This window comes from Triticum dicoccoides, chromosome 3B (genome assembly GCF_002162155.2).
Source record: "Triticum dicoccoides isolate Atlit2015 ecotype Zavitan chromosome 3B, WEW_v2.0, whole genome shotgun sequence".
Lineage (NCBI taxonomy): Eukaryota > Viridiplantae > Streptophyta > Magnoliopsida > Poales > Poaceae > Triticum > Triticum dicoccoides.
The window spans coordinates 472,629,194-472,649,032 of record NC_041385.1 but is presented as its reverse complement, the minus strand read 5'-3'; the positions used below and the strand labels follow the sequence as shown (position 1 = coordinate 472,649,032).

The following is a 19,839-nucleotide window of genomic DNA, read 5'->3' as shown; positions in this document are numbered from 1 at the left end:
TATTTCTGTAGGAAAGACGTCTAATTAAGCGTCTATCCTGTACAAATGAACACCGGTATTTAAGAAACTTGATTTATTTATGTCTCTAAGCACCTATCCTTAGTGGGTTTAAACAGGATTGTGGCAAGCCTTAGTGGGTTTAAACAGGATTAAACGGGACCGGTTTACATTACTGTGTGCGGTGTTGCGCGGGCAACTACCGCCGTCAGTTCTGCTGCACGACAGGATACCGATAAACCGGTAGGACCCACAACGCAGTGTCTCATTTTATATTATATTTTGGATTTTGGAATTCACCGTGTCCCAATTAACACACGATACAACGTGCCAATGCGCACGCCAGCCCGCGAAGCAGCCGTGCTTTTATCGGACCCCCACCCCAAATCCCCCAATCCCTACCCGACCAAAATCGAAGCTTCCACCAAACGCCCGGAGCCCCCCTCGTGAAGCAGCCCGGATCGAATTGCGGCCGTCTCGATCATCTGCTCGATTCGACGCCGCCGGACGATTTGGGCGCGGAATCCGGAGGGGGGAATCTGTGCGCGCGGGCGGAGGCGATCGTGGGGAGCAGCCATGAGCGAGGTATTCGAGGGCTACGAGCGCCAGTACTGCGAGGAATCCGCTTCCCTCTCCCGCAAGTGCACCGCCGCCTCCGCTCTCGATGGAGGTACGTGCCCACCGCTCCCCCATGCATAATTGTACCGGGGATGTCTCCCCCCTTTCGCCGCTGTTAGGTTTCGTCTAACACGGTGAGATCTAATGCAGAGAAGAAGAAGCAGAGGCTCTCCGAGATCCAGTCCGGCGTGCAGGAAGCTGAATCGCTGGTAAATACTAGGTCTATTTATTTATTTATTTATGGGGTTTCTTTGGCTACATGCCTATGCGATTCTGGAAAAAAATTATACGAGACCAGGTCTCATATAAACCAGGTGAGACCCGTCCTGATGGATGACATGTGGCATTCACAAATCACAAAACATCTAATCTTCCCCCCTGATTTTAGGTGGGGGGTGGGGTAGATGTTTTGTGATTTGCAAATGTCACGTGTCATCCATCAAGATGGGTCTCATCTGCTAAACCGTGAGACTTGATCTCATAAATTTTTTTTCCTGCGATTCTGCTACCCTACATTCTGCCGTTGGGAAACTAGGATGTGATTTTGGGAGGTGCAGGTGAATGTGTGATTTGGGGCAAGTTCTATAGATTGTCTGGGCCACCCTTGTTTCACTGGCATGTGGGGGCAGTATATGATTTTTGTCTTTTCATGTATTTATTACAGATTCGGAGGATGGACCTGGAGGCCAGGAATACGCCGCCTAGCGTGAAAGCGGGTTTGCTAGCTAAGCTGCGGGAGTACAAATCTGACCTTAACAACCTCAAGAGCGAGCTCAAGAGGATCTCGGCGCCCAATGCCAGGCAAACTACCAAGGAGGAGCTCCTTGAGTCTGGCATGGCTGACACACTCGCGGTGAGCTCTCTGTTCCTATTAATTCAATTGCCACATAGATACTGTGGATAGCTAACTCTATTTATACCTTTTAATAATGTGGTACTATTAGGTGATTAGGTTGGTGCTGAAATGATGATCAAAACTTAGTGACATCTAATATGTGGTACTATTAGATGAGAATTAACAAAGTCTCATCTAACTCCCACACTGTTTAATTAATCAAGCAAGAAAGTAAAAGAAAAAAATCCACACGAATCTCCGCGCAAAATTAAATGGTGGAGTTAGATGAGACTGTTAGAGTACGTAATGGGCCTAATGGGCCCATTAGTCTTATGGTTAATTAGAGATAAGGGTCGCTTGCTTAGGGGTCAAGTAAGCCTTGCTTGGGAGTCAAGTAAGCCTCGCTATATAAAGAGAGGAGATGTATCAATATAATCAAGCAAGAATTAAGAAGGAAATCCCTTCCCTCTTGCCCGGCCGTGGGCAAAAAGGCCCCTGGCCGGCCCTCTCCCGCCCTCCTTCTAGCAGCGCCATAACAGAGACTTACTTGTTTCTGTTATGTTCAGCATCCAAACATGTCAATATGGGGAGAATGGCCCAATTGACAAGGCAATTGTAGTGCGGTATGCAGTACTTAAGTTCATATTTCGCATGTTGTCAGATAGTACATCACAGAATTGTTAACTGTGTCACTGCACACAATCTAAACATAACCAAGTGTGCAGCATTGTAGAGTACAGCTTTACTAACAGCATCACAGCTAAGTAGTCCAAGAGAAGTTCAAAATACAGTATATTAATCTAATAATCATAAGTGCCAATAAAATTGACAATATTGTTAGTGACCAATATTAGGGATACCGCCACAATTGAGTAAACAATGGGTGTGCCTAGTTCTCATCTAGATGAGAAACAAGTAAGAGCATAATTGGTTTGTTACCAATATTTGGCTTGCCAAATGTTGGCATTGCCAAATATTGGCAATATCAAAATTTGCCAACTATTGGCAACTTTATGTGAGATAGGCAAAACAATTCGTAGCCAACCAAATAGTTGCCAATATTTGGCACAATGCCAAACATTGGCATGCCAATTTTTGGCAGCAAACCAATTATGCTCTAAGTCTCTGTTATGGCGCTGCTAGAAGGAGGGCGGGAGAGGGCCGGCCGGGGGCCTTTTTGCCCACGGCCGGGCAAGAGGGAAGGGATTTCCTTCTTAATTCTTGCTTGATTATATTGATACATCTCCTCTCTTTATATAGCGAGGTTTACTTGACTCCCAAGCAAGGCTTACTTGACCCCTAAGCAAGCGACCCTTATCTCTAATTAACCATAAGACTAATGGGCCCATTAGGCCCATTACGTACTCTAACACTACACCCTACCTGGACATGCAGCTTGTCCTCGAGCTGCAGCCTAACCAACTTATAACCATGACTCGACGCAACACAAACCTAACACCTAAAAACAAGCCTTTTACATCTCGGCTTGTTTTATTATTCTCAATCTGAAATAGACTAGGACGCTTTATTTTGGACATGCACGTGTACAGCCACCTGGATCCCATGAACACCACCTGGACAAAAGGAGTGCATGTGTATGACTGTTGGTCTGCACCGCACATGGAAGAGTGGAGGGCTTGCGACGGAGAATGACGAGGAGGGGTGCGCCCCTCCAACCGCCGATGTCGCAGACTTTGAGGTCGCTGCCCACGGGGAAAACAGCATGCCAGCCGCCCGTGGGGGAAACTGCATGCCCAAGATCCCCGACGTAACGGACGAGATCGAGGTCCTTTGCATAGCGAAGGGCAATTTGGAGGAGCGGCAGCTGCAGACCACACATCTCCCGCACACGCCGACGCGCAGCAGCCTGCAGCCTCACCGCCGCCGACACGTGGCGGGTAGCGATCCAAGACGGAAGCGGTGACGGCGACGGCAGGGACTTGATCTGCTGCATGTGGACGCCCTGGGATGGCGGCGGCGCTGATGGGAACGAGGTCGTTGCACTCCCGTCATAGGGCATCCCATACTGGGCGGTGGAGCTGACCGGCGGTGGCTGCTGCAGCTGCTGCGCTGTCGGGCCGGGCAGCGGCAGCGGCTGCGACAGCGGAGCGCCGGGCGCGCGGAGGCCGCCAGGAGCGGCGGCTGCCACTGCAGCCAGGGCTGGGCGGTGGTGGCGCTGGATGGCGACTGCAGCGGCTGCTGTAGCGGCCCGGCGAGCGCGGCGAAGGCCGCCTGGTACGGCGGCTGCCACGGCAGTCACGGCGACGCGGGGGCGACGATGGGCAGCGCAACCGGGTGCGGCCCGTAGGACCCGGCCAAGAACAGGTGGATCTCCTGGACCGCCTGGGTTAGGTCCCGCAGCACCCCGAACACCTCCTCCCAGGTGAGGACGGTGGGGGCGGGCGCGACAGAGGATCCCGGCGCGGGCAGGAGCGGGGTGACGGTCGTGGTGGTCGCCGGAGGCGACAAGGTGCCCAGCAGCGGAAGAGACGGGCTTGGCGGCGGTGAAGACATGATCGAACCGAAGCTAGCTGATACCAAATTGTTATGGCGCTGCTAGAAGGAGGGCGGGAGAGGGCCGGCCGAGGGCCTTTTTGCCCACGGCCGGGCAAGAGGGAAGGGATTTCCTTCTTAATTCTTGCTTGATTATATTGATACATCTCCTCTCTTTATATAGCGAGGTTTACTTGACTCCCAAGCAAGGCTTACTTGACCTCTAAGCAAGCGACCCTTATCTCTAATTAACCATAAGACTAATGGGCCCATTAGGCCCATTACGTACTCTAACAGTTGTCTTTCTGTATTGTAGAAACAGTGTTCCCTGTCTTGACATATTTCTCTATTGATGTGAAGTGTATATATAACGCGGTATTATTATGTTTGTTCTGATTTCTTAACTGGCGTCAAAGTTCTTGATGTTTGCTAGTTTTAGTACTCATGCTGTACTTGGGAATTCTTTCCTGGCTCAGGTGTCCACTGATCAGCGAGGAAGGTTGATGATGACAACTGAAAGACTGAATCAGTCCACTGACAGAATTAAAGAGAGCCGAAGAACTATGCTGGAGACAGAAGAACTTGGTGTGTCGATTCTTCAGGATCTTCATCAACAACGGCAGTCACTACTGCATGCTCACGATACTGTATGTATTCAGTCATAACTGCTTTATTGTAGTTTAGATATACAACAACAACAACAACAACAAAGCCTTTAGTTCCATACAAGTTGGGGTAGGCTAGAGGTGAAACCCATAAGATCTTGCAACCAACTCATGGCTCTGGCACATGGATAGCAAGCTTCCACGCACCCCTGTCCATAGCTAGCTCTTTGTCGATACTCCAATCCTTCAGGTCTCTCTTAACGGACTCCTCCCATGTCAAAATCGGTCGACCCCGCCCTCTCTTGACATTCTCCGCACGCTTTAGCCGTCCGCTATGCACTGGAGCTTCTGGAGGCCTGCGCTGAATATGCCCAAACCATCTCAAACGATGTTGGACAAGCTTCTCCTCAATTGGTGCTACCCCAACTCTATCTCGTATATCATCATTCCGGACTCGATCCTTCCTCGTGTGGCCACACATTCATCTCAACATACGCATCTCCGCCACACCTAACTGTTGAACATGTCGCCTTTTAGTCGGCCAACACTCCGCGCCATACAACATTGCGGGTCGAACCGCCGTCCTGTAGAACTTGCCTTTTAGCTTTTGTGGCACTCTCTTGTCACAGAGAATGCCAGAAGCTTGGCGCCACTTCATCCATCCGGCTTTGATTCGATGGTTCACATCTTCATCAATACCCCCATTCTCCTGCAACATTGACCCCAAATACCGAAAGGTGTCCTTCCGAGGTACCACCTGGCCATCAAGGCTAACCTCCTCCTCCTCACAGCTAGTAGTACTGAAACCGCACATCATGTACTCGGTTTTAGTTCTACTAAGCCTAAACCCTTTCGATTCCAAGGTTTGTCTCCATAACTCTAACTTCCTATTTACCCCCGTCCGACTATCGTCAACTAGCACCACATCATCCGCAAAGAGCATACACCATGGGATATCTCCTTGTATACCCCTTGTGACCTCATCCATCACCAATGCAAAAAGATAAGGGCTCAAAGCTGACCCCTGATGCAGTCCTATCTTAATCGGGAAGTCATCGGTGTCGACATCACTTGTTCGAACACTTGTCACAACATTATTGTACATGTCCTTGATGAGGGTAATGTACTTTGCTGGGACTTTGTGTTTCTCCAAGGCCCACCACATGACATACCGCGGTATCTTATCATAGGCCTTCTCCAAGTCAATGAACACCATATGCAAGTCCTTCTTATGCTCCCTATATCTCTCCATAAGTTGTCGTACCAAGAAAATGGCTTCCATGGTCGACCTCCCAGGCATGAAACCAAACTGATTTTTGGTCACGCTTGTCATTCTTCTTAAGCGGTGCTCAATGACTCTCTCCCATAGCTTCATTGTATGGCTCATCAGCTTAATTCCACGGTAATTAGTACAACTCTGAACATCCCCCTTGTTCTTGAAGATTGGTACTAATATACTCCGTCTCCATTCTTCTGGCATCTTGTTTGCCCGAAAAATGAGGTTGAAAAGCTTGGTTAGCCATACTATCGCTATGTCCCCGAGACCTTTCCACACCTCAATGGGGATACAATCAGGGCCCATCGCCTTGCCTCCTTTCATCCTTTTTAAAGCCTCCTTCACCTTAGACTCCTGGATGCGCCGCACAAAACGCATGCTGGTCTCATCAAAGGAGTCATTCAGTTCAATGGTAGAACTCTCATTCTCCCCATTGAACAGCTTGTCGAAGTACTCCCGCCATCTATGCTTAATCTCTTCGTCCTTCACCAAGAGTTGGCCTGCTCCGTCCTTGATGCATTTGACTTGGCCAATATCCCTCGTCTTCCTCTCCCGGATCTTAGCCATCTTATAGATGTCCCTTTCACCTTCCTTCGTGCCTAACCGTTGGTAGAGGTCCTCATATGCCCGACCCCTTGCTTCACCAACAGCTCGCTTTGCGGCCTTCTTCGCCATCTTGTACTTCTCTATGTTGTCTGCACTCCTATCCAGGTATAGGCGTCTGAAGCAATCTTTCTTCTCTTTAAGCGCCTTCTGGACATCATCATTCCACCACCAGGTATCCTTATCTTCGCTTCTCCTTCCCCTGGACACTCCAAACTCCTCCGAGGCCACCTTACGAATGCAAGTCGCCATCTTCATCCACATATTGTCCGCATCCCCTCCTTCCTCCCAAGGGCCCTCCTTAAATACCCTCTCCTTGAACACCTGAGCTACCTCCCCCTTGAGCTTCCACCACTTCGTTCTAGCGACCTTGGCACGCTTATCCCGCTGGACACGAATCCGAAAGCGGAAGTCAGCAACCACCAGCTTATGCTGGGGTACAACACTCTCCCCAGGTATCACCTTACAGTCTAGGCACGCACGCCTATCTTCTCTTCTCGAGAGGATGAAATCAATCTGGCTAGAGTGTTGGCCACTACTAAAAGTCACCAGATGTGATTCTCTCTTTCTAAAGAGGGTGTTAGCTACAATCATGTTGTAGGCTAGAGCAAAGCTTAAGACATCTTCTCCTTCTTGATTCCTGATGCCATAGCCAAAGCCCCCATGCGCTCCTTCAAAACCTGTGTTAGATGTACCCACGTGGCCATTGAGGTCTCCTCCTATGAAGAGCTTCTCACCAATCGGTACACTCCTAACCATGTCTTCCAAGCCTTCCCAGAACTCCCTCTTGGTGTTCTCATTGTGGCCTACTTGCGGGGCATATGTGCTGATAACATTGAGAACCAAGTCCTCAGCTACCAGCTTGACTAGGATAATCCGGTCCCCACGTCTCCTGACGTCTACCACTCCATACTTGAGGCTCTTGTTGATCAAGATGCCTACGCCATTTCTGTTTGCAGCCGTCCCCGTGTACCACAGCTTGAAGCCGGTATCCTCCACCTCCTTCGCCTTCTGTCCTCTCCTTCGCCTTATTGTAGTTTAGATATACTTCACTGAAATGTTATGCAAACCATTGTTGGCTATATAGCTCTTGTTCATCATTCCTTCCAGCCCGGTTGTTATTTCTGGCACTACTGATAGAGATCAGATTGCCATAGCCCATTATATAGGTTCTAGGTTTGATAATTTGCTAAATATAATAAGCATAGTTTTCATGTGTTGAATGCAGGATCTATTATCAAAATAGAGCGCTGGTGGTTCTAGTTTATTAAATTCTGTTAGGTGCAGTGTAATAGCTTTGAAAGTGCCTCCACCTTGAGCAATTCTTTTAATTTTTCTTTTCTCGACCATTGAATGTTGTATTATTTATAACCTACTTCCTGCACTCCAAATTAATTGAAGTTCTAGTTCTGTCCCAAGTCTAACTTCTTAAATTTTGACCAAGTCTATCGGAAGATATATCAACATCTACAACACCAAATTAGTTTAATTAGATTCATCATAATGTATATTTTAGAAGTGAATCAAATATCTTATTGGTTTATTCTCCTGGATATAAAGAGCAAAGGTGGGTGATCTCCCCCTTTAGTAGCATGTGCATGTTATGATAATTGATTGATGCATTTCTTGAAATATCAGAATCTTTGTGCTCATTTAATCAGTTAGGTGCATTATCTAGAATTTCTAGTGTGTAATCTAAGATACTCTACAGCATGACCTTGTGTTTTATTTTGCATGACATCCCATTGCTCTATTTGTGTATGAATAGAGAGTATATTCTGGTACCTAGCTTAGTAATGTGTCGCCGTACGGTTGTTGAGTGATGATAGCATAAAAGCCTGTAAAAGATCATTTATTCAGTCCCAGCGGTTCAAGGGCTTGGCCACTTGGGAATTTGGCTGACATTAGAAGTTAAAACAAATATCTCTTCCGTTTATTCTCTTGGATATTACAGTACATTATTAAGTTCAAATAGTAGCATTCCTTCAAGTAGCAGCGTATGCATGCCATGATAATTGATACAATTGTTGAAATATCAGAATTTTTATTCCTGCAAAATTCATCAGTTATTAGTTACATAATAGAAGTTGTGAAATAGTGTGACTGTCATCCTTATCTGTTAGTTTGTTAGTATGTTATATGTTAACTTTGCTAACACCATTGCATACAAGCAAATGTTAGCAATAACCATGATTTGCTTCTTATTTACTCCCTCCGTCCGGAAATACTTGTCATCAAAATGAATAAAAGGGGATGTATCTAGATGCATTTTAGTTTTAAATACACCCCTTTTTATCCATTTTGATGACAAGTATTTTCGGACGGAGGGAGTACTTATTATCCTTATCCCTATTGGATTCAAAAGAAAGAAAAGAAAAGAAAAGCTCATACTTCTGTTAGTGACATGAGTCTGGTCTTGTTTACAGTTGCATGGGGTTGATGATAACGTTGGAAAGAGTAAGAAAATCCTGTCGGCAATGTCGAAGAGGATGGACAGGAACAAGTGGATCATTGGTGGAATCATTTCAGCTCTTGTTGTGGCCATCCTTATCATACTCTACTTTAAGCTCGCTCACTGAGCAAGCCAGGTAGGTCCTCCAAATTGCATGTGTTGAGTAATTGTGTGATAAGGTTGTCTGAACGCTGTACATTGGACGACATGGATTGTTCCTCGGAAGTTCATTGGTTCCCCAAACATGTTTATAAATATTTGATGAGTGGTTCATTGGCATGTCATGTATAGCAACACTCGTGTCAGGAGGTCAGTTGTGCCCGACCATTTTATGATGTAAAACTGTTCAGAAAAAACAAAAGTGAAAAAGAAGATCGCCTGTGTTTATACAAAAGTCAGATGTGCCCGACCATTTTATGATGTACTCCTCTGGTTTTTTGGTCGCTTGTCCATAGTGTTATGTTACACCGTATATAGAGTGTATGTATGTATGTAATCCCTCCTAGAATCTGAAGTCTGAACTATTGTCGTCGTCCACCATCCGTCCATCCATCCAATTATTGTGACTAGCCAGCTCTGCGCCCAGATCGTTCGTTATCATCGTTGTCGAGCTTGGGCTGCGACAGATGCTTTGTGAATTATTGTGCACGCTGCGCTGGTGTGCATGCAGAAGGGAGGGAGGGTGGCTGTCTAGGTAGGTGTCGGCAAGTGGGCGGGTCGTATGCGATATGGCCGTATCTTAGGCTTTGATATGCTGCCCATTTGGGTAAGGCCAGCATCACGGCTTGATCGCGACGCCCAGGCTTGGGGATGATGCGTACGACTTTCCTTGTAGGGAAGGAACGCCCGAGAAATCTTGTGAAGAGGGGATCGCATCTTTCTCTGCTGTGGTCTGCGAACGCTGAATAGGAAAGCGTCACCGAAGCCATTTCGCTCGCGAAGCTTTCCGAAGCGCAGGGCATCGATGGAATTCGATTCCAGAAGCTTGAAACGTCCTCCAACCGGAATCAGTTTCCTCACCCCTCAAAAAAAGAAAAGAAAAAAAGGAATCCGTTTCCTCACAAGGCGCGGATGGATTTGGTTTACTTCGTGACGACTGCAAACAGAAAACCACCACCCGGAAGAAAGAAACGCGAGCAGTCCTTTTGGATGGTTTTGAAACGGAAACCGGGTGCTGAACCGAACGGAACGGAGTGAATGCCCCGCGTGCTGCGTGGTCAAATCAGCCGCCATGACGTGTTACTGCACCGTCTGGACGGGCGAGCTTGGGGTTGGGGGTCAGTCAGTCAGCCTCACGCCGACTCGCAACAGTTTTAGAGTCCCAAGAGGCTAAGCCTCCAGTCAGGTGATGAGCAAGACTACGAACGCCGCTTGCCGAATCACTGTTGACGGTGGTGAGCGTTTGACCAAATGAAGACAACTTGCGCAATTCATTAACCGAGCGTTCGTCCTCCAGATGCAATAGTATCTATCAATCGGCAAAGCTAATCATACGGTGAGTTGCCGTCCAGGCCCGCCATCGAAACGGCACTTGCTCCACCGCGCGCGACATTATTCTGTTCCCACCCATCGTCAACACCTTGGATCATCCTCTCCGGTCGCTCGACCCGAATGACGCACGGAGCCAGCCACCGATCCGGCCGGCCGGTATGTTGCACGTGTTAGAATTAGAGATAGAACTCTATTGTAATCTCAACAAACTCCTTCTCCTCCTCCCGTACGTATCTATCCTATCGATCTGTAACCACCATATCCCAGCGATCGATGAAGACTTGTAAGCCACGGCAGAGGCTATTCCTGCCCACAATCAATATAAACAACGCGGCTCCCTTGCGAGGGAGTAGGAACGCTTCCATCTAACATGGTATACAGAGGCATCCTCTTCCTATCGATCTAGCCAGCAGCCTCCTTCCTTGATCACCCTCGCCATCCACCTCGCCATGTCGTCCTCATCCACCATCTCGCTCAACCTTGGTTCTCTCCCATCTGAGAAGCTCACCAAGACCAACTTCATCCTATGGAAGGCACAGGTCATGCCGGGCCTGCGAGGAGCGCAGGTCACCGGCCTCCTGGACGGATCAGATATAGCGCTACCGAAGACGGTGCAGCAGCAGGCGGACAAAACTACCGCCGCAACACCCAATCCCCTGTATGCGCAGTGGATATCAAAGGACCAGCAAGTCCTAAGCCATCTCCTGAATTCCCTATCAATGGAGATCCTCGTCCAAGTTGCGAGCAAGGAGACGACGTTCGATCTCTGGACTGCCATCACCACCCTGTTCGCCTCGCAGTCCCAGTCGCGCATCACCAACCTACGGATCGCCATCACCAACACAACGAAAGGATCCATGTCCAGCAGCGCCTACATCTCCAGGATGAAGAACCTGGGGGATGAGCTCGCAGCGGCAGGCCGCCCCGTCTCGGACCCAGAGATGGTGGACTACGTGCTTGCCGGCCTCGACAGAGATTACGTCCCTGTTGTGGCAGCCATTGGTGCAGTCAAAAATCAGATCTCAGTAGATGATTTATTCGCCCAAATTGCAGCGTTTGATCAGCGCGTAGAGATGCTCGGCGACGGTCATGACACAGGCTTCAAGACCTCGGCGAACCTAGCTTACAGGGGGCGCGGGCGTGGCTACAATAGAGGTCGCGGGCGCAACAACAGCAGAGGCCGCGGTCGAGGCAGGCGCCCCTCCCCAACGCCATCTGGTGGAAACGGCGGCGGAGGAGGAGGCCGCGGCCGCCCACAGCAACAACGTTAGCAGCAGGTGCGAGACTACCCAGAATGCCAAATTTGTTACAAGCATCATCCAGGAGGTGCTCGTGATTGTTGGCATCGCTATGATGATGAAGATGAGCATGAGGAGAAGGGGGCCAACATGGTTACCGACTCCTATGGCGTCGACACAAATTGGTATGCGGATACCGGCGCCACAAACCACATCACAGGGGAGCTCGAGAAGCTGACGACCAGAGACAAGTATCGTGGACATGACCAAGTGCATACTGCAAGCGGTTCTGGTATGAAAATCACTCACGTTGGTAGTTCAGTTGTCAAAACCCCCATGAAAAATCTGCATCTAAAACGAGTCTTATATGTCCCTACAACATCGAAAAATCTTCTTTCAGTTCATAGATTTACTCTTGATAATCGTGTTCTTATTGAATTCTATCCTTATTTCTTTTTGGTAAAGGACTTGGACACGAGGAGAGTGCTTCTTAGGGGCAAGTGCGTGGGAGGTCTCTACCCACTTATATCTTCGTCATCACCATCAAATAAACAGGCCTTTGTTGCTGTCAAGCCTTCTTCAGCAAAGTGGCACAGTAGATTAGGCCATCCTTCATCAGCTATTGTTAAAATCGTTCTTAGCAAGAATAAACTTCCCCACTCTCATGAGTCTAGTATTGAGTCTGTTTGTGATCCATGCCAATAAGCTAAAAGTCATCAGTTGTCATATCCTATTTCTTTCAATGTTTCAACTGCACCCTTGCAACTTGTGTTTTCTGATGTTTGGGGGCCAGCCCCTACTTCTGTTGGTAGACACTCATACTATGTTAGTTTCATTGATGACTATAGCAAATTTACATGGATCTATCTTCTCAAGAAACGATCCGAAGTGTTTCAAGTTTTCAAGAATTTTCAAAATCTTGTTGAGCGAAAACTAAACACTAAAATCATTGCTATGCAAACCGACTGGGGAGGTGAATACAAGAAACTCAATCTTTTTTTTCAAGTACTTGGCATCTCACACCATGTGTCGTGCCCTCATGCACACCAACAGAATGGCTCGGCCGAAAGAAAGCATCGCCATGTTGTTGAAGTAGGGTTAGCTCTACTCGCAAACGCATCCATGCCACTAAAGTTCTGGGATGAAGCATTTTTAACTGCTACATATCTCATCAATTTGCTTCCTAGTAAAGTCATCAAATTTGAGACTCCCATCACACGTCTTTTTGGCACTACTCCTGACTATAAATCACTTCGTGTGTTTGGTTGTGCTTGTTGGCCCAACCTTTGCCCATATAATACACGCAAGCTTGCTTTTCGATCTAAGAAGTGTGTATTTCTTGGGTATAGTCCAATTCACAAGGGAGTTAAATGTCTTGATGTGTCCACTGGTAGGGTTTATATCTCTCGAGACGTCGTATTTGATGAATCCATCTATCCCTTTGAATCCCTTCATCCTAATGCCGGAGCACTCCTCAAGAAAGAGATACTCCTTCTTCCATCACATCTCCAAAATATTGATCATGGGGCCGATAATTGTACTAACCCAACTGATGATTATACTAGTGGAACTGTGCCTCTTCACATGCAGGATCATGCAGCAGAAATCGGTGCAGAAATTGGTGCAGCAAATGATCAAAATTTTGTAGAAAATGATTTGGTATTGCATGTGCCAGAAGAAGACGGAATAGGCGCGGAGCACGAAGTAGATCCCGCGTCACCTGGCACTCCTGTGTGTCAGGCAGCCTCGGATCGGGCGCGCGGATCTGCGCCGGATCGCACGCCATCCAGAAGCCCACGCGCGAGTCCGCGCCAGTCGGGAGGCGACGCATCACCCCAACCAGACGAGACGCCGCGTCCAGCACCGCGTCCCACGCGTGGGCCCGACGGGTCGACAGCGACAGGAGGATCCGGACTGGGATCCCACGCGCATGTGCCGGCTGGCAGCGCCAGATCTTCTGTGGCGGCTGCTTCTAGCGGATTGGGATTCACTGTGGAAAGTGGATCTGAGTCTCCAGGATCCTCTACGGCTAATCCTACTGCATCAACCTTTGTGCCGCAGACTGCTACACGACGGAATCAGCCTCAACAAACAGTTTCACGTGTCACAACTCGGCTTCAGAAAGGTATACTAAACCCAAAGGTTAGAACTGACGGCACTATAAGATATGGTATGTTGTGTATCACAGGAGAACCAACAAGGTTGGAAGATGCACTTGGGGACGCAAGATGGAAAATTGCAATGGATGAGGAGTACTCAGCTCTCATGAGGAACAAGACTTGGCATCTTGTACCTGAAAAACGAGGTAAAAATATTATTGACTGTAAGTGGGTCTACAGAATCAAAAAAAGGGCAGATGGCACAATTGACAGGTATAAAGCACGTTTAGTTGCAAAAGGTTTTAAACAACGTTATGGTTTAGACTATGAAGACACATTCAGTCATGTTGTTAAGGCCGCAACTATTAGGCTTGTGTTAGCTATTGCTGTTTCCAGGGGATGGAGCTTGAGACAACTAGATGTTCAGAACGCGTTTTTGCATGGTGTTCTGGAAGAGGAGGTTTACATGAGACAACCACCTGGGTATGAAAACAAGAAGACACCTCACTATGTGTGTAAACTTGACAAGGCACTATATGGCTTGAAACAAGCGCCAAGAGCATGGTACTCAAGGTTGAGCTCTCAGCTAAGGCACCTTGGTTTTGTTGCATCCAAAGCTGACACATCTCTCTTTATCTACAACAAAGCAAACACAACTATATTTGTCTTGATATATGTTGATGATATTATAGTTGTAAGTTCTTCACAGGGTGCTACTAATGCTCTTTTGCATGATTTAAGTTCAGAGTTTGCTTTGAAGGATCTTGGTGATTTGCACTTCTTCCTAGGCATTGAAGTTAAGAAGATTTAAGATGGCATAATACTAAATCAAGAAAAATATGCCACTGAACTTCTAGCTCGTATGGGGATGAAGGACTGTAAGCCCTCACCCACACCGTTGTCTTCTTCAGAAAAACTTTCAGCCTTTGAAGGTGAGCCACTTAAGGAAGAAGAGAGTACCAAGTACAGAAGTGCAGTAGGAGCCCTACAGTATCTTACACTGACAAGACCAGATATATCCTTTGCTGCTAACAAGGTTTGTCAGTATCTCCATGCACCTACTACTGTACATTGGACAGCTGTTAAAAGAATTGTACGATATATCAAGCACACTGTGAACTTAGGCCTTCAGTTCAGGCATTCCACCTCGACCCTTGTTAGTGCATTTTCTGATGCTGACTGGGCAGGGTGTAGTGATGACAGAAGATCAACTGGAGGTTTTGCTATTTTCTTTGGTGCTAATCTTATTTCTTGGAGTGCTAGAAAACAAGCCACAGTATCCAGGTCAAGTACAGAAGCTGAATACAAGTCACTAGCAAATGCTACTGCTGAGATTCTCTGGGTAGAATCATTGCTCAATGAATTGGGGATTAAACAACATCGTGTGTCTTGCTTGTGGTGTGACAATTTGGGAGCTACATATCTCTCTGCAAATCCAGTGTTTCATGGTAGAACCAAACACATAGAAATTGATTTCCATTTTGTACGAGAAAGAGTTGCAGAGAAGCTGGACATATGGTTTATTCCTTCAAGAGACCAAGTGGCAGATGGTTTCGCTAAAGCTTTGCCAGTCAAGTTATTTGAAGAGTTCAAGAAGAACCTTAATGTAGGATAGTTGAGATTAAGGGAGGGTGTTAGAATTAGAGATAGAACTCTATTGTAATCTCAACAAACTCCTTCTCCTCCTCCCGTACGTATCTATCCCATCGATCTGTAACCACCGTATCCCAGCGATCGGTGAAGACTTGTAAGCCACGGCAGAGGCTATTCTTGCCCACAATCAATATAAACAACGCGGCTCCCTTGCGAGGGAGTAGGAACGCTTCCATCTAACAGCACGGAGCGGCAAGGCAACGAGAAGAGCCCCAAGCCAAAACAAGGGCTGACGGACGTACTCCTACAGGCGCATCCTGAAATCATGCAGAAAAAAACAAACAGGTAGGAAGAGCGTGTCAGTGAGTGCGTGCGTGCATGTGCCGAGCAATGAGGGCGCACCTTTCTCAAGGCGCACGCTTGGGCTTGGGCCTCCACGGGAATTCGGGCTGTGGATCGCGAGAGGTGGCAGCGAGCGCGGGGAGCAGATGCTGGCTGCGGCATGCCGTGGCCGTGGCAGTGGCACACATGGCATGGGGATGGAGGGCAACCCCGCTCAGAGAGAATGTCTTTTGGCGACGCGCGCGGGCTGCCGCCTGCCGCTGCTGCAGCAGCCAAACCAAAGCGAGCGCCTGTGGTCTGTCTTTGGATTTGGTGGTACCGATGCTGCGATGGCATTCCTGCTGCCACTGCCACTGCCACTGCACTGTGTCCCCAGCCCTAAAGCGCCCTGCAAAAGCGCAACCACCTATCTCTCTGTCTCTCGGCAGCCGCAAACATCTCAAAGAGTTTGACGCGAGATCGATCGTTCGCTTCAAGAGGACCGGATGGTGGTAGGCCAGCACGGGCAAATTTGACAATTTTGATCTGTGAATGAAATCATTTCACAAAAAAAAATTGTCCCTAAAAGAATTTCACTCAACTGACTTTTTTGAGTGGCGCCCGACACGAAGGCGCCACACTACACGGTGCAACACCTGACTGACAGGCGCTGCACGTCTAGCCAGCGTCGCACCCGAACTGCCTAAAAATTACTAAGTCAGTGTGCAATGCCTGAGAGCTAGGCGTCACACTATACAATATAGTGCCTAGCTCCCAGGCGTTGCACTAGTGGTTGCTTCATTTTGTAGTGCAACCATTAGTGCAACGCCTAGGAGCTAGGCACTACACTATATAGTGTGGCGCCTAGCTCTTGGGCGCTGTACATTGACTTAGTAATTTTTCGGATGATCTGAGTACGACGCTGGCTAGGCATGTAGCGCCTGTCAGTCAGGCGCTGCACAGTGTAGTGTGGCGCCTTCGTGTCGGGCGTCACTCAAAAAGGTCAGCCGAGTATTTTTTTTTAGAAACAGTTCATTTTATGAAATGATTTAAGGTCATAATTATCAAATTTGCCGCGGCCCAAATTCCTGCGCCTCGGCTAGCTAGTACTAGCTCTTAATCATGTGTCAATGGTTCCATGCTGCCATTAGTCCTCCTCTATTAGTGGTACTAGTACTAGTGTTAACAATGATGCCTATGGACGAAGGGCGCTTGCATATGCACTGGCGGACTGACAGCGCGTCTAGGTTTCACCCTGCTGCTCGCTCTGCATGCAGTGGATCCATCATATTATATGCATGCATGCACCGGCTAAAAAGGGCCTTTTCGTGTTAACTTAATCCCAACTCATTCCCACGCTTTTCTTTTTATCATCAGCATGCAGCAGAAAGCCTGGTCCAGCTGCCAGCATTACACGCTGCAGGAAAGTGCCTATCTGAGCACGAGCTCATATGCACAGGTTATCTTAGCCAAGCGTTCGCTCCAAGATTCGTACTGCACCTCGTATTTCAGTAAGTATTTGTGTTGTATATTCCTGCAGTCATTTCACATGGCCCACATTGTTCAGACACTTATTGCAACGTTTGTCGTTATGCCACGTCCGGCCTAGGTGTTCTCAAATGTTGTGGCCCGTCTTCAGACACAGATCCAGCTCGGTAGCTTGCACTGTGCATTTCCTTGCTGCTGCCACAATGTTTGCTCGCCACAGTTCTCGTCCTTGCGCTGCTGCTGTTACTGTCCGTGTGGCAGAGCACTTACATGACGCGTGTGGATCGGTTTACGATTTATTTATGTCAATCTGCCCAAGCAGTGGCGTCCTGTTTAGCTACCCATTAATATTTCAAGTTATGCCGTGTACGCTGTTGGTTTTCATTTTCGTGTAACCACCCTGTCTAATATGGCACCTGGAGTTCCTAGAGATCAGATAGTTCGTTGTCCGATCGTCCATGTGATGATCAGTAATAAAATATATTTCGCTCCACCATGTCAATATCATTTCCATGCTACGTAATTTGGCCAGTCAGATGCTTGGTAAGAGCATCTCCAGCCGTTGGCCATTTAGGGGGCGCGTAAAATCGCCGCCTGGAGGCGAGCCGGCGCAAAGAAACGGTCTGGGATGAGTTGGTTCCCAGTCGCCGACCCCAGGGCCGCCCCAGACGCATCTAATTTAAAAAAAAAAACATCCGGCGAAGTTCGGTCAAACACGGCTAAAACTCGGCAAACTTTGGCATATGTTAGACATGTTCGCGACTTACATAGCAAATTTATCTAAAAAGAGAAATCGATGAACACGGAGTAGTCGTCGTCGTCGCCGCCATCCTCGCCGCCCGGGCAGGCGCCCCACCACACGCAGCGCCCCTCGCTGTTCTTCACGCCGCCCACCACCGGCGCCCCGTTGGTGGACGCCAGCCTCTGCTCCTGACGGCGCTCGAAGTACGACGCCCACGCCGCGTAGTTGTCGGCGGCGTACTGGGGGAGGGCGAGCTGCTCATCGGTGGGGGAGGCACGCACGTGGTCAACCTCGGAGGCGAAGTAGGAGGGGCGCGCCTCGGCGTCGGGCAACGGGGGAACAGGCACTCCCCCGTTGCTGAACCTCCGCCCCGTCGGCCCGGTGCACATGTCCGGCGGCGCCGGGATGTTGGCCTCAAAAAAGAGCCACGACTCCCAGTGAGGGAGAGGGAGGGAGAGGGAGGGCTCGGCGGCGGCGCACGGGAGAGGGAGAGCTCGGCGGCTAGGGCTGGTGTGGCCAGAGGCGAGGGAGGCCACCGGCTTATATAGTCGCGTCCGTGTGTACGCGTGGCGGGAGGGGAGGCGTCGCCGCGCCGCCCCGTGACACGCCGCCCATGATGTGAAATCAATGAAAAGGCTGACCGGCGGCGGCAGCGCGGCAGCCTTGGCATTGATTCCTGCGGGAACCGAGGCGATGAGGGCGACAAAGCGCCCGTCTCGCTGACTCGGCGGGCTCGTAGCTATTTTGCGCCAAAACCACTCGCCCCCGCGCCCCCGGCGCGCCAGGTTCGGCCTGAGTCCGCAGGCGCTGATTTCGGCCCAAGCCGGTGAAAAACGAGCTCTTGGAGACGCGACTGGGTCGTTTTTACAACGCCGGCGCAAAAAAATCGCCTTGGGAGGCCGTTCTGGGGCGCGGCTGGAAATGCTCTAACCCATTGATCAAATGATGCCTGGTGCTTCAGTGTCGCACTACACATTCAATACACCTGCGGCTTGCCGTGCTTCGCCAACTCCAACATGGATTACCAAAATGCCCGCTAATATTTTGACTCCTCCGTTAAAACCCTTCCCTGTTACTCTGCTTTAAAAATGTTTGTAAGTGACGAGAGCAAGTTACAAAAAATGTGCATGAATTCAGAAAACATTCAAGAATTTCAAAGAATGTTTGTGAGTTTCAAAAATGTTTCGGATTTCAAAAAAAACTGTTTGTGGATTCATCAAATATTCATGAAAAATGTTCGTGCATTTAGAAAATGTTTGTGGATTAAAAAAACGTTTGTGGATTCAAAATATATTCATGAATCCAAAAATGTTCATGCATTTAGGAAATGTTAGTGGATTAAAAAAATCTTCGTAGATTCACAAAATATTCATGAATCCAAAAATGTCAATGCATTTAGAAAATGTTTGTTGATTCAAAAACAATGTTTGTGGATTCAGCAAATATTCATGAATCTAAAATAGCTCGTGCCTTTAGAAAATGCTAGTAGATTAAAAAAATTCTTGTGGAATTACAAAATAGTCATGAATCCAAAAATGTTCATGCATTTAGAAAATGTTCATGGATTCACAAAATATTCATGAATCCAAAATTGTACATGCATTTAGAAAATGTTTCTGGATTCAAAAAATATTCATGAATCCAAAAGTGTTCATGCATTTAGAAAATGTTTGTGAATTCAATAAAATGTTAAATGGATTCACAAAATATTCATGAATCCAAAAATGCCCGTACATTTAGAAAATGCGTGTGGTTTCAAAAAAAAAGGACGAATTAAAAATATCCGCAAATTAAAAAATTATTCTAGTATTTAAAAATTTGCAAATTCAAAAGTGTTCAAGATATTAAAAAATATTCGTGAATTATAAATAAAAAATATGAGAAAGCTGAAAAATAAAAGAACTCAAAGAAAACCTGTAAAACCCAACAAAAAGAAAGTTATAAAAAAACTGGTTCAACGAATGTTCTAAAATTTCCTCGTTTTTCTG

General features: G+C 47.8%; 1 protein-coding gene across 1 annotated transcript; it reads left to right on the top strand.

Moving 5' to 3' along the window:
* The first annotated feature begins 341 nt into the window (after positions 1-341).
* Positions 342-9,291, top strand: LOC119276603 (vesicle transport v-SNARE 13-like). Its single transcript, XM_037557726.1, has 5 exons — positions 342-667; positions 766-824; positions 1,280-1,468; positions 4,420-4,590; positions 8,854-9,291. The coding sequence occupies exons 1-5, from the start codon at positions 574-576 to the stop codon at positions 9,004-9,006; spliced, it is 666 nt and encodes a 221-aa protein (XP_037413623.1). The 5' UTR covers positions 342-573; the 3' UTR covers positions 9,007-9,291.
* The last annotated feature ends 10,548 nt before the right edge of the window (positions 9,292-19,839 follow it).

Bases quoted from the DNA above. Each gene is read 5' to 3' on its own strand.
- LOC119276603 (XM_037557726.1), top strand. From the start codon at position 574: ATGAGCGAGGTATTCGAGGGCTACGAGCGCCAGTACTGCGAGGAATCC. The intron at 825-1,279 runs GTAAATACTAGG...TATTTATTACAG, and splicing joins TGCAGGAAGCTGAATCGCTG to ATTCGGAGGATGGACCTGGA. The intron at 4,591-8,853 runs GTATGTATTCAG...TCTTGTTTACAG, and splicing joins TACTGCATGCTCACGATACT to TTGCATGGGGTTGATGATAA.